The sequence below is a fragment of the Dryas octopetala genome, chromosome 2 (genome assembly GCF_963921425.1).
Source record: "Dryas octopetala chromosome 2, drDryOcto1.1, whole genome shotgun sequence".
NCBI lineage: Eukaryota > Viridiplantae > Streptophyta > Magnoliopsida > Rosales > Rosaceae > Dryas > Dryas octopetala.
In genome coordinates this window covers 5,834,707-5,848,351 of record NC_141367.1, presented here as the reverse complement: position 1 = coordinate 5,848,351, position 13,645 = coordinate 5,834,707, and the positions used below count along the sequence as shown (strand labels likewise).

General features: G+C 38.0%; 1 protein-coding gene and 1 pseudogene across 2 annotated transcripts; one reads left to right on the top strand and one right to left on the bottom strand.

The window, feature by feature from the left end:
• The first annotated feature begins 5,887 nt into the window (after positions 1 to 5,887).
• Positions 5,888 to 6,461, top strand: LOC147292707 (isoflavone 3'-hydroxylase pseudogene; annotated as a pseudogene).
• A 3,803-nt stretch (positions 6,462 to 10,264) lies between these two features.
• On the bottom strand, positions 10,265 to 12,576 carry LOC147292706 (L-type lectin-domain containing receptor kinase IX.1-like). Of its 2 annotated transcripts, XM_086232557.1 has the most exons (2): positions 12,259 to 12,467; positions 10,265 to 11,815 (listed from the first exon to the last, which is right to left on the bottom strand). In XM_086232557.1, exons 1-2 carry the CDS (start codon positions 12,316 to 12,318, stop codon positions 10,394 to 10,396), a joined length of 1,482 nt encoding a protein of 493 aa, XP_086088683.1. In that variant the 5' UTR covers positions 12,319 to 12,467; the 3' UTR covers positions 10,265 to 10,393. The 2 variants fall into 2 exon arrangements, with proteins under 2 accessions (XP_086088683.1, XP_086088682.1); XM_086232556.1 differs by having other exon boundaries at positions 10,265 to 12,576.
• Between the last annotated feature and the right edge of the window lie 1,069 nt (positions 12,577 to 13,645).

Sequence of the window (13,645 nt, the reverse complement as noted above, 5' to 3'; positions counted from 1 at the left end):
CAGGATTTGAAATTAGGATGAGCTAAAATCTCTAGACTAATTTTCTTGACTACTCTAGTGAAAAGATTTTATTGAAATTTTGGCCAAGTCTAATGTGTTTTTTTAACATTTCCTACAATTGCAGAACATGTTGAAAAAATTCATAAGAACCAAATTTACAAGATTCTAAAAAAGACCTCGACGGTATGAGAAAATTTCATTAATAAACAAAAAAGATATACCTAGTCAGGGAGGGACATAATGAGCCGTAGTCCTCAAAAATGCACTTGGAATAAGCAAACAATCCAAATTACACATGAATAAGAGCAGTACAACACTTAATTTATCTCAATTAATGAATCTATCTGTCACACCCCGAACCCCGGATATGCAATAGTGGCAAATAAGGTATTAATACCATTATTAGACAACTCTAGAGTATGATCTAATATTGTAACCTCCTTGGTAATCAAGATAAGTGATAGTGTAACAGTCTCGGGTTGGCATTCATTTTCCTAGATTATAGCTTCAGTTACACAATTATTATAGCTTCAATTACACAATTGTAATCATACAAATGCATGTACTCAGTTACATCTTAATATAAGTCATACAATTCTATCAGAGCGTTAGGTTTTTAGCCACCCCCTCCCTGTTCTTTCCCAACTCTAGCCGCATACCCTAGCTGTTTCTTCTTCTCTTTTTCTTGCATCCCTCATGGCCTCTTCTTCCATTACACCCTCTACGTTCCTGGTCCTAATATTTCACAGTTCTTGAAACTGACTAATGTAAATTATCTTCTTTGGCAACGACAATTGCGTCTATTCTTTATTAGCCATGAGCTTTGGAAGTTTATTGACGGTTCTAATTTGGCACCTCCCTCCACCGATACTACACCGGCGGATGCCGTTGATGGTCTTGCTGCTTCCACTGGTCCTAATCCTGCCTACTTCACCTGGTATCAAACTGATCAGCTTGTTGTCAGCTATCTCATAGCCACTCTCTCTAAATCTATGCTTTCCATGACCATTGGCCATGACACCTCTCGCGGCATCTGGACTTGTTTACAGCAACACTTTGCGCAGCACTCCGTTATGAATGCGGCTAATATCCGTTTTGAACTTCTTGGCATTGATGCTTTTCTCTCTGATGTTGATCTTGTCCATACCATTCTGCGTGGCTTAGACTCTGAGTATGACATGCTAGTCACCGCAATTCTCAATGCTCCTCCATTGCCAAGTTTCCATGATCTTCGGGCTCGCCTCTTGTCTTTCGACTCTCATATTGTCCATTCATCTCCCGGCTCTCATCATGCGTATGCTCTCTTCGCCCCTCAAACTTCGTCCTCCTATCAACCCCACCCACAAGGGAATCGTGGTCGCGGTGGTGGTCGTGGCTAGTAGCAGCAGCAGCAGCACCCATCTTGGTCCGGTGGTGTTTCTTGGCGCGGTGGTAGTGGCTGGAATAGCTCTTTTCCACCCTTGGGTTTCCAATAGGGTGGCCGCGGCGGCGGTTGGTCTGGTGGTCATTCGTCTAATGTCTCACAACAAGGCTTACTTGGCCCTGCTCCACCAATCAACATGCTACTTCCCAGTGCCCTCATAGTTACACTGGCCCTGAGGTTCTTCCATTTGCTAGCTAGGGGTGGGCATTTTAACCATGCACTGCCAAAACCGGCCGGACCGCACCTGTAAAACACCGCAAAGAAAACTGAACCGCACTGGTTCCTTCCGGTTCCGGTTCCACACTTCATTTAACCAAACCGCACCGCATAAATAAAACAAATATATATTTTTATACATATATATATATATACCATTTTTATATACTTTTTATACACATTTTCATGTTCAGTAACTTGTAATTTGTTTAACTTGTAGTTGTAGTCACTGGTTGTATAATTGTATTTGTTTTTAACTTTTAAGTTTTAAGCACTAAGCAGGTAAGCTTGTTAAACAAAGTTCAATGTGTGAGCCTTTTTGGTTAAATTCATTGAATCAACTTGTAAACTTGTTTTTTATGGGCCAAAACTTGTTAATTAGGTTGGGTTTGCATCATTAAAATAATTGGGTTTAGGCTTAAAAAAAAAAAATCTGAAGCTCAAAAGTGCCAATCTGAATAATAGTCCATTAGGCCCAGAACCGTAGTGGAGAACCGGCTCCGCACTTTGAATGGTTTGGTTTAGTTTGGTTTTTCTCCTCCCTTCCCGGTTTTTAGCACTGAATCACACCGTATAGGGACGTCTGACGCGGCGCACGGTTCTGGGATTGAACCGAGCCGAACCGCACCGCGCCCACCCCTATTGCTAGCTATATGTCTCCGCAACAGGCTTATCCTTCTTTTGACCCGACTTGGTATACTGATACTGGGGCAACTCACCACATGACTGGTCAACCTGTGCAAAACCCAAGCCCACACATTGGTAACATTTATGTTCTCCTTGGTAACGGTGACTCAGTTAACATAGCCCGTAACTTACCTTTATCTTTTGGTTCTAATTCCTTTCGTTTATCCAATGTTTTTCATATTTCATCTTTTCAAAAAATCTATTTTCTGTTCCTCAATTCTCTAAAGATAATTCTGCTCGGTTTTATTTTGATTCTTCAGGTTATCAAGTTTTTGATATTAATACTAGTCAACTCCTTTTTCAGGGCCCATATAAGGATGGCCTTTATCCTTTGTCGCTGTCTTCCCCCGTCGCATTAGTGTCTATTTCCTCCGAAGTCTGGCAGAACCGTTTTGGTCATCCCTTCACTGCTGTCTTTAGTCGTCTAGGCCCAATTTTAGGCTCTTCGTCTAGTTCTTTTAGGAAAAATAAATTTTGTAAGGATTATGCTTTAAAAAAGTCCACTCAGTTACCTTTTGCACTCAAACAATTTCATGCTTCTTCCACTTTTTCTCTTATCCATTCAGATGTTTGGATGTCTCCTGTTATTTCAGTTTCTGGTTATCGTTATTATCTTCTATTTTCTGATGATTTTTCTCGGTATACATGGATTTATCCTATGCGACATAAGGCTGAAGTGTTCTTGCATTTTCAACATTTTCTTGCTATATATGGTTGAAAATATTTTTCATTCTTCCGTTAAATATTTTCAAAGTGATGGGGGTGGTCAATATTGTAGTCACAATTTCTCCACTCTTTGTCACTCCAAAGACATCCATTATCGGTTTTCATGTCCTCATACACCTTAACAAAATGATGTTGACAAGCGCAAGCATAGGCATATTGCCGATATGACTCAGACACTTTTACATGCCACCCATGCCCCTCTTAATCTATGGGTTGAGGCGGCTCTTACTTTTGTTTATCTAATTAATGTTCTTCCTTCTGCAACGTTAAATTGGGCCTGTCCTTTTTCTGTATTATATAACAAACTGATGTCTAGTTCTGTTGAGTGTGTGTTTTTGGGATACAATTTGCAGCACAAGGGTTACCGATGTCTTGATCCAGTCACTCAACGTGTTTATATTTCACGCCATGTGGTTTTTAATAAAGCCAGCTTCCCCTATGCGCACAGCAGGTCTCCTTCTTCCTCTCCCTTGGTCGAGCTTGATATCACTCATCTTCCTTCTGAGTCGCCACTTGTCACTCCACAACCAGACCTGCCCCAAGAGGCGGCTCCTCCAGATGAGCCTCCCATATCGCCACCTCCATCTCATGTTGCTCCTCCAACGCCACCGCCACCACCACCACCTCCCCCTCCCATCCGCACTCACCCCATGACAACCAGATTACAGGCTGGCATTACCAAACCACTTGTCCACACCGATGGCACAATCTGGTATCCTATTCCACAAGCTTATGCAGTTTCTCTAACATCCCATGTTGACCCTACTTGTTTTTCTCAGGTTGTCAAGGTGCCAGAATGGCGTGGTGCAATGACTGAGGAGTTTAATGCTCTCCTTAAGAACCACACGTAGTCTTTAGTTCCTTCTTCTCTGTTCCAAAATACAATTGGATGCAATTGGGTCTTTATAATTAAGCACAAATCAAACGGTTCTATTGAGTGTTATAAGGCGCGGTTGGTCGCCAAAGGTTTTCATCAACAGGCTGGCATTGACTATGATGAGACCTTCAATCCGATTGTCAAGCCCACTACCATTCGCATAGTGCTTAGTCTTGCTACTTCTTGGGGTTGGTCTATCCGTCAACTTGATATCAAGAATGCGTTTCTTCATGGCATTCTTGATGAAGAAGTTTACATGTCTCAACCACCGGGCTTCATTGATCGATCCACTTCGTCTACATCATGTTTGTCGCCTTCACAGGCTCTTTATGGCCTTAAACAGGCTCTGCGAGCTTGGTTTACACGATTAAGTTCCCTCCTTCACTATGGTTTTCGGTAAAGTAAGGCAGAGTCCTCTCCTTTTCTTTTTCATCGACATAGTCAGACTCTTCTCCTCCTCCTTTATGTCGACGATATAGTCCTCACTGGCAGCCATGCTTTTTTGCTTCAGTCCTTTATTTACTCCTTGGGTTGTGCCTTTGATATTAAGGATTTGGGACCACTGAGTTATTTAATTCCTTGGGTTTGAAGTCTCGCCTATTTCTCACAGCATTCATATTTCACAAACAAAGTATACCCTTGACTTATTAAAGAAGAGTTCCATGCTTGAGTGTAAACCGTGTTCCACTCCATTGGCTTCCAAGAAGTCTCTTTCGGCTTTGGAGGGTGCTCTCCTCTCGGATCCTTATGAATATCGCCAATTGGTGGGTTGTCTTCAATATCTTACCCTCACTCGCCCTAACATTGCCTATGTCGTTCATACAATGGCTCAATTCATGAGTTCCCCTCGAGATACACACATGGTGACGATTAAAAGAATTCTCCGTTATCTCAAAGGCTCTTTTGAAAGTCAATACAATTCTACATGATCATCTCAATCCACTAAAAGAAAAGCCTTTTCAAATGAAAGATATTGTCTAATTTAAGTCCGGATCCTCAGTCTCCATTTTACCTATACCCCTCCCTTGGCAAATATTTTGACACATGCATGTCCCACTACATTGTCAAAAGAAAGATATTCTGTTATCTCCAAATAATTTTTAAAAATAATTTTTTTTTGGGCTGATTTTTAAAAATTAATTAAATGAAAGTAGCAAACATGTTTCAATTCACTTCCAACCTTCTTCCTCTTTTATTGTTTTTTTTTTTTTTGCCTGAGTCCTTTCCTTTTCTCTTCATTGTTCTCCAATGAAGAAGAAAGCTACCAAAAAATTCAAAAAGAAGAAGAAAGCTCTCTGTCCTCCAGCAGGCTTCTCACTTTCAGAAGAAAGCTCCAGCATGTTTATTTTTGAAACAAATTGGAAGCATATTGTTCTTTTAATAATTTAATATGAGAGGCTGTTGTCGATAATGTAGCTGATTATAAGAAGCCTTCATTAAATGACATTCATGAAACAGTTTGTAGTTTGGTTTTACAAAGATTTAAACTATATAGTTCATTTTTTTATTTAGTTTTGCAATGTTATTTGCATTCAGACTTTAAAAACCAGTGGTGGCTGAATGGAGGATTAGGATAAAAAATAATTCGATGATTTCTTTCTCACATACAAATTATACCTGGCCATAAGCTGAAAACACTGTCGGACTTCATCTGGAAGACACCACTACAAGAATTTGGGAGGGACAGGTAAAATGGGGATAGTGGATCCGAACTCAAATTTTTGTGCTAAAGCATTTAGCACACAAACACCATTGTAGTTGATTTTTTATCAAAAACTGATATTTTAGCTATAGCATTTAGCATTTAGCAACCTCATTACCTCATTAGGATATTTTAACTATATTGTCACTAATAATTGCACTTCAAATGTAATTACTCATATAAAGCAATGTGGCAGTACATAAAATTGTTTTTCTACCAATTTTCAGGTCTTGTTATTGGCGGGTACTGTATCGCAATGACATTGGAATGGGCCATGTCCAATTTGCTAAACAATCCTCATGTGTTGAAAAAGGTTAGAGCCGAATTGGATGCTGAACTTGGCCAAGAACGTTAAGTGGACAAACCTGAAATGTCCAAACTACCTTACCTCCAAAGCATCATCTTTGAGACTCTCAGATTAATTGTACCCACCAGCACCATTGCTAGTCCTACATTCCTCATTTGATGACTGCACTGTTGGGGGATTCGATGTTCCATGTGGCACGATGGTATTGGTCAATGCATGGGCCATAGCACAGAGACCCAAAGTTGTGCTCGAAAGCTTCAAGCCCGAGAGGTTCGAAAGTAGTGTGGATGAGTCACACAAGCTCATGCTGTTTGGGCTGGGAAGAAGGGCCTGTCCTGGAGCAGGCCTGGCCCAACGTGTGGTGGGCTTGACTCTTGGGTCATTGATTTAATGCTTTGAGTGGGAGAGAGTTAGTGAGAAGAAGATTGATATGACTGAAGGTAAAGGACTTACCATGCCTAAATATGTGCCATTGGAAGCCATGTGTAAAACACGCCCAATTGTCAACAAGGTTCTCTATTGAATTATGGGTGATAGTTAAAATTGTGTCAACAAATTAAGTAGATTAGCTGCAAGACATAATTAGAGTATTGTAATTTAGGACAGATACATCAAGTCTATTGCAATAATTTTTTTTTTTAACTAGCTATTATGTAATATATTATAGTAATTGTAGTCATGTAAGTTTTGGGGTCTTCAATTATCTCTATCTTTTTTCTGTTTCCATATCAATCATTTATATCTTTGTATGTATAAGTTTTGTTGAGAAAATAAGAGAGGACAATAACTGATTTGATAGTTGCCTTTCACAAAATCAGTGGGCACTGGTAGAGACAAATTCATCGATCTTTTTCTTTTGGACTTGGACAAATTAATCTTTTTTTTTTTTTTTTTTTGGATTTTGACTAATTCGTCTACAAAAATTAACTTGCTTGCAATATTAACAAAGAGAAATTAAGAGAGTTTTGGGACATTGAAATTTAGGATCCACACTCCTCTTTATTGGTAATGTCACATCATCAATCTCTGTTACCATTGAAGTCTTTCTCCTTAAACAAACAAAGTTTGTAAATAATACAATATATGCCAGCTGTCTGGTCTAACAACTTGTTTATCATCATCTTTGCCCCATTGGAGAAAGATGTATCTTTGTCTTGAAATATCTTTTTAATTAGTCAATACAGTACTAGTATTTCTAGAATTGATTGCTTAATAAACGAAAAATACAATAATACCATTTTATGGTTGAAACGCTTAGCAAACAAAAATTCAAACCACAACACTTTACATCTAGGCCTTGATAGTGGCAACATTGTTACATTACCACCGAGTGGGCCTCTTTGGTCCTTTGATTGTCTATTTGTCTCCCATGGAGAAGGGACAGGTGTCAAAATATTGTCAAAAGAGAAATGGACTTTTGGAGTGAAACACAATTGAACCCTAATTTTTTTTCCATTTAATTAATTATTAATAAGAGATAATCAAGTTAAGTGACTATTAAGTATTGGACATGTGTCAAAATATCAGCTAAGGAACAAAGGGGGCACGACCAAAATGGGGCTAAAAGGTCTATGAACTCTCCACCATGTGTCAATTAAGTATTCCAACTCCATGTAATCACATGGAACTAAGGAGTAAAATTTCGGGAAATTTTGGGCAATGTTTCGGGAAATTTCAAAAATTTCGACAAAAATTTCGACTTTAAAAGGCGTTTTCCTATTGTGGTAACTTGTTTTCTCTCTCCTGTGATTTATCTCTGCCCCCCTCCCTAGCGCGTGACCAGAGCACCATCTCCAGCCAAATCTCGGCAGCTCTAGACCACCGACGTGACCTCCAGCTGCTGGCCATCCTCCCCCTGCGCGTAGATCTTCTCGGGAACACCCACTCTGCTGCCGGCTTGTCTCGCTAATTCCGGTCACCTCTGGCCTCCGATCACCAAAATTTTTGGTGGGTTTTCCTCTCCTCACCATGGGCTTTCATTCCCCTAATATTTGGTTTTCCAATTTTGAGAATTTGTGAAATTTCAATTTTAAAATTTTAGGGTACGTTTAAAATTGAAATTTGTGAATTTGAAATTCTTGTATGGAAATAATGGAATTAATTTATGGAATATGGATAAATCATAGAGTATGGACTATGAAGTTATATGACGTTTTGGGAAACATGAGATCAATATGTAAATCAACTTATATCTTATTATAGACAAATTATACATAGAGTATGGATAAATCATAGAGTATGAAGTTATTTATGAATTAATTTGAAATTCTTGATATAGACAAATTATACAAATTAAAGAAAATTTAGTATGTCAATCACCATGAACAATTAAACATCATTTGTTATTAATTATGTATGTGACAGTATGTCTTTGCAAATTATAGAATATGGACAAATTATACAAATTATGCAAATTATACCCTCATAATATTAATGTAAATTATGTAATACAAATTATACAATTTACAAATTATGCAATTAGTCCATGAAAGATTAAACAATTATATAGTTATTGTGTATGTCTTTTTGTTATTAGGAAAAATTATTTTGGAGAAGTATCATGGGGTGATTATGCTTCGCAGTACACCTACTCTGCACATGAGAATACTGAAGACGGTGAATATGTTGAACCTCATAGAAGCTCTATGTAGAACTAATTACTTATGTAATTCATGATGCAATATTGTAGCATAAATTAATAAAATTGAAGTGTTTGTTCAATAAAATTTATATAATTATTAATTAGTGAACTATTTTTATTTAACAGTATTTGCCTCCAGCACGCATTATATTCATCTTATATGGCATGTATGCTACTATATAATTTGCTTTCTTTATTGTTTTTTATCAATGTAGTAGATAATATGTTAAAGTTTCATTCAAAATTTCAATATTTTGATAGCAATTTTTGTCGTTTCTGTCTAATTTTTGTCGAAATCGAAATTTTCATCTTCGAAACCCAAAATTTAACTCCTTGTATGGAACTAATCGAATATATATATATATATATATAGGGACCTTCAAGTGTGAAATCCTACATTTAGTATTAAATGTGGGATGGGGTGGATGGGCCCACTCTATATAGTTTTTCAACAATCCGAATCATCTATTTTTTAGGCTTTTATTCATAGTTCATCCTTGCAAAAAATTAGTCAAATCGGAAATCATTTGCTTATCTAACTTTGATCAAACAAATAGACGTTTTTATCAAAAATATTTGGTTCGTATAAATGTTTGATCAAAGTTAGATTGACAAATGATTTCCGACTTGGCTAATTTTTTGCAAGAATGGTTTATGAATAAAGGCCTAAAAAATAGATGGTTCAGATTGTTGAAAAACTACATAGAGTGGTAAGTAAATTGTTCATATATACTTTTAAAATTTAAATAATGAAATATAGAAAAGATGGTGATCTTAAGTCTTAAAAACAAATCTTAAAAGTGAGTAAGTTGGGTGTAGGTTATAATTCTATTTATCTTGAATCTAATGTGAAAATTGTTATTTCATGACTTCAGATGATAGGTGAAGATTTAGCATCTGATGGTCATCTTATGGATAAAACGAAGGGTGTATGGAGTTTATTTAATAATTAGATATGTCGACATGTTTCTAGAACTTGTAATCACATGGCTCATTTGCTAGCTCAACATGTCTTGTCTTGTGATCATAGGGTAACCTGGGTTGATGAAGCATCTCACTGGCTTCACAATCAATTGGCTCTAAACTATGCAAGTATGCAACTCCCTTGTGGTCAATGAAATTTTTCATTCAATAATAAAAAATAAAAAAAAGTGATACAAAAGCGTAAGGTAAGTAACGGATCAAAATTAACATATGGATCCCTTGATTATAAAGGCATGACAACACCCTTATTCAGAAGCATTCAAAATCCAAAAGGAAACTTGCGGTCCACTTTTTTAAATCAAGTCGTTGGACCCGTGCAAAATAGACAAAAAGGGATATGGTTAAACAATATAATTATATTCGTGCCCTCATGCCAACTAATGAGATTACCCATGTTTCATATCAGGCTAATGCCAAACTTATATTAAAGCATATTAGTTTCTTATTTGCATTAAAGCATATTCCAACAAACTTATATTAGTTTCTCAATTATTTTTTTAAAATTTAAAGATAATTTGTAGTTCCATAAATAAAAATATTTCCAAAAAACTAAATACAATTATATATTCAATTAAAAACTTATTTCTTATTATTATTTTTTAATTTATATTGACTTTAATTCCAAACTAATACGGTAATACCAAATATATGGGTGAAAGGTTACAAACTTTATCACACCAGTCACACACACTCGAACAATAAAGGAGAAAGAACAATTTATTTTATTGGACTGAATGATCATGCTTGATCAAAACTTACAAACACATATCCCTTGGGAGCTGAAACATTAATTACTAAAAACATTTATTTACTATAGTATATCATGATAATTAGATTAGACTTGTTGTGTGTACACAAGTGATTGATGTTGATGGAGAAGAATTTGCTGCAGAAGATGTGGTGAACTGTGAAGAATTGGTGCTGTAACCATGGCCTGAAGACTCGGTTTGACCTCTTTCAAAACCAGTAGTACTATCACTGGACAAGATTGCTGAGAATGATAGTACTGGAGGAGGAGCAGAATAGGTTGGCACTGGCATCTTTGATGGGAGAATGGGCAATGGAACTTCGAAGTTAAGTACTTGGATTGCTTGTTGTATCAAAGGCCTGACATTATAATCTGGGTGAGCACACCACAACCCAACAATCATCAAGCATTCCATTTGTTTCTCATCAAAATCTCCACACAGTTTTGGATCGGCTGCTTCCAGGACTTTCCCTTCTCCATAAAGCTTCCAAACCCACTCCACCATGTTAATTTGACTCCTATCAAGCTCGGGATCGACCGGTTTTCTACCACAGGCTATCTCCAAAGCCACAATTCCAAAGCTATAGACATCTGATTCCATGCTAGCCTTTCCTGTAGTGACACATTCAGGAGCCATATAGCCCATGGTTCCAGCCAGAACCGTTGTTTGGGATTGTTTTCCATGATCCACAAGCCGCGCTAACCCGAAATCCCCAAGTTTTGCGTTGAAGTTCGAGTCCAACATAACATTGCTGGCTTTGATATCCCTGTGCAGCACGCATTGCTCCCATTCTTGGTGTAGATAGAACAACCCAGAGGCCAAGCCTTGAGCAATTCTGTATCTTGCCTCCCAAGCTAACAATCTTTTTTCTTTGAACAGATGGGAATCTAAGCTACCGTTGGGCATGAGCTCGTAAACAAGTAGGAGTTCTCCTTTTTCGTGGCACCAACCCAGGAGTTGCACCAGATTCCTGTGCCTAAGTCGACTGATGATCCTTACTTCTGCACCATACTCCTTCATCCCTTGATTAGAGCTTCTTGATATCCTCTTCACAGCAACATCTGAGTTCAACTCTTTTACGAAGCCTCTATAAACCCCGCCAAACCCTCCCTCTCCAAGCTTCTCTGCCTCTGCAAAATTACCTGTTGATCGAGCCAATCTGCTGTAGGAAAACTTCCTGGGGCCTGTCCCCTTTTCAAATTCCTCATCCATGCTGTCCCCTGTTTCCTTCTTCTTCCAAAACATGAACCAAACCAATCCCAACATACCAATCAAGATTACACATCCACCAACACCCAACCCAACTGCTAGTCCTGTATTGCCACTTCCTGACTTGGGTTTAACACCGGTGCTTGGCGGAGGAACTACTGGTGTGGTGGTTGTTGAATTCTCATCACTCAGACTCAGTGAAGTCGAATTGAAACTCCATGAGTTGATCTTGTGCAGAGCAATCGATGCACCGGTTGCAGCTGAGAACCCAACAATGACCAAATCCGGCAAGTACTGCAACAGATCAACATTGTAATCAAGATATCTCATGACTTGGACACCATTCTCATAACTAGTGAAGGCAACGCTAAGATTTTTTGAGCTAGAATGATAACTGATCCGAGCAGTATTTATTTGTCCATCAGTAATACTACCATTCCAAGGCGCGGTTTTATAAGACTTGACCGAATTTATGTCAATACCGACGTGCTCATAAGGAGGGTCTAACATGGTTTCCCTTTTATTCTCGTAGATATCAAACTCCACGGCGACAAACGGGTACTGATTCGTCGGCGTGTATCTGTCAAAAGGGAGGCCGAGGGTGCCACCTTTTCCTAGTGTGCTGTTGAGTGAGGACCCGTTCGGCGCCAGGAAGAAGGCGAGCCCGTCACCGTAGGAAGTAGCTTTTTGGGAATCGATTACAAATGTGAAAGTAGTGGTGAAATCAGCGAGTTTACCTGTGGAGTTTTGGCGGAGGAGGAAGGGTGTGTAGTAGCTGGCTCGGCCAACGCTTTCATTCTTTACATCGTCGTCTTCAGCGCTTTTGGTGAGTCGGAGGAATTCGCTGCTGATGGAAACATCTCCTTCTGGTCTTATTAGACTGTTGAGCACAGTACTGGAAAAGCTGGGGAAATCGAAATTCAATGGAGTAACACAAGGTGTTATCAGAAACAAGAGAAGAAGAGTGAGTTGCATTTCTAAGCAGATGGAGGAAGCTTGCAGAAATGACATTATAATATCGATTGTCTAAGTAGAGATTCCGATCGAGCACAATTTATGTAGACTGCATGCAGCGTTTCGATCATTTAAAATTACTTTCAGTGGACCACTGAGGACTTGTTTTGACTGACTTCCCTGGAGACAGCAGATTTATTTAGTTTTTAATGTTTTCATGGGACTTTTCAGTTGAGAAGATGAATGAATCAAAGCTTTGGTGAATTCCGAGCAAGTCCCGTGACAGCCATTTATACTTTTTTAAGCTTACAAACCAAATTGTCATTTAAAAATAAAGTGCTTTAATCAGCAGCCCTTGTTGACCAATTCAAACCGAAATAAAGGAGGACTTGATGATCAGACCTGCAAGCAATTGACCTTTCAGTTTGACATGCTATTTACACATGTGCAGTATCTGCATGCTGGCTGTCCTTGAATATATACGAGTGATTCAATTTCAGTTCAATAAATTTTCACTTGAGAAGGCTGGAATTAATGGAAATGGTTAAGATTCAGAATGGAGAGTTGGATTTTTCTGCTAATTTATTCATTGGTAATGTGACCCCTAGACATTTAGTAGTTTCTGCTTCTATACTCTTTTTTTTTTTTTCGGTCCAATTAGACATTATGTAGTTTCTACTTCTACAAGTATATATTTATATACCCATGGAGAATGGCTTAAACATATAATATAAAAAGAGTTTTGCTCACTAAGTTCTGCCTAATTGTTTAGCTTAAGAGTATCTTCAATGGCTATGGTATAGGAAAAGGCAAACTGATTTTACTGTGCCATGTGACCTTTCCAGCCTCCACCAATGAAGCAATTCTAAGGCCTTCTACTTTGGTATGTGCCATTTTTTGTATGTCAAACATATTTTGGGTCATCAAATGGTGTTATACTAGTGATTGTGGCCGCGCGGTGCTGCGGGTGTGAAAAACTTATAAATGTGCTAAAGGCTTATAAAATTTAAGTAGATAAATGAAGTGTTTTGTATCCACTAAAGCTAAAAACTTTATGAGCTCTAAAAATATTATGAAAGTGGATACAAATCATACAATTACATTTTTCATATTATTATCATAACATTTAATCACTAAAACTGAAAACTTGCCAAAGCTTATAACAAAGAA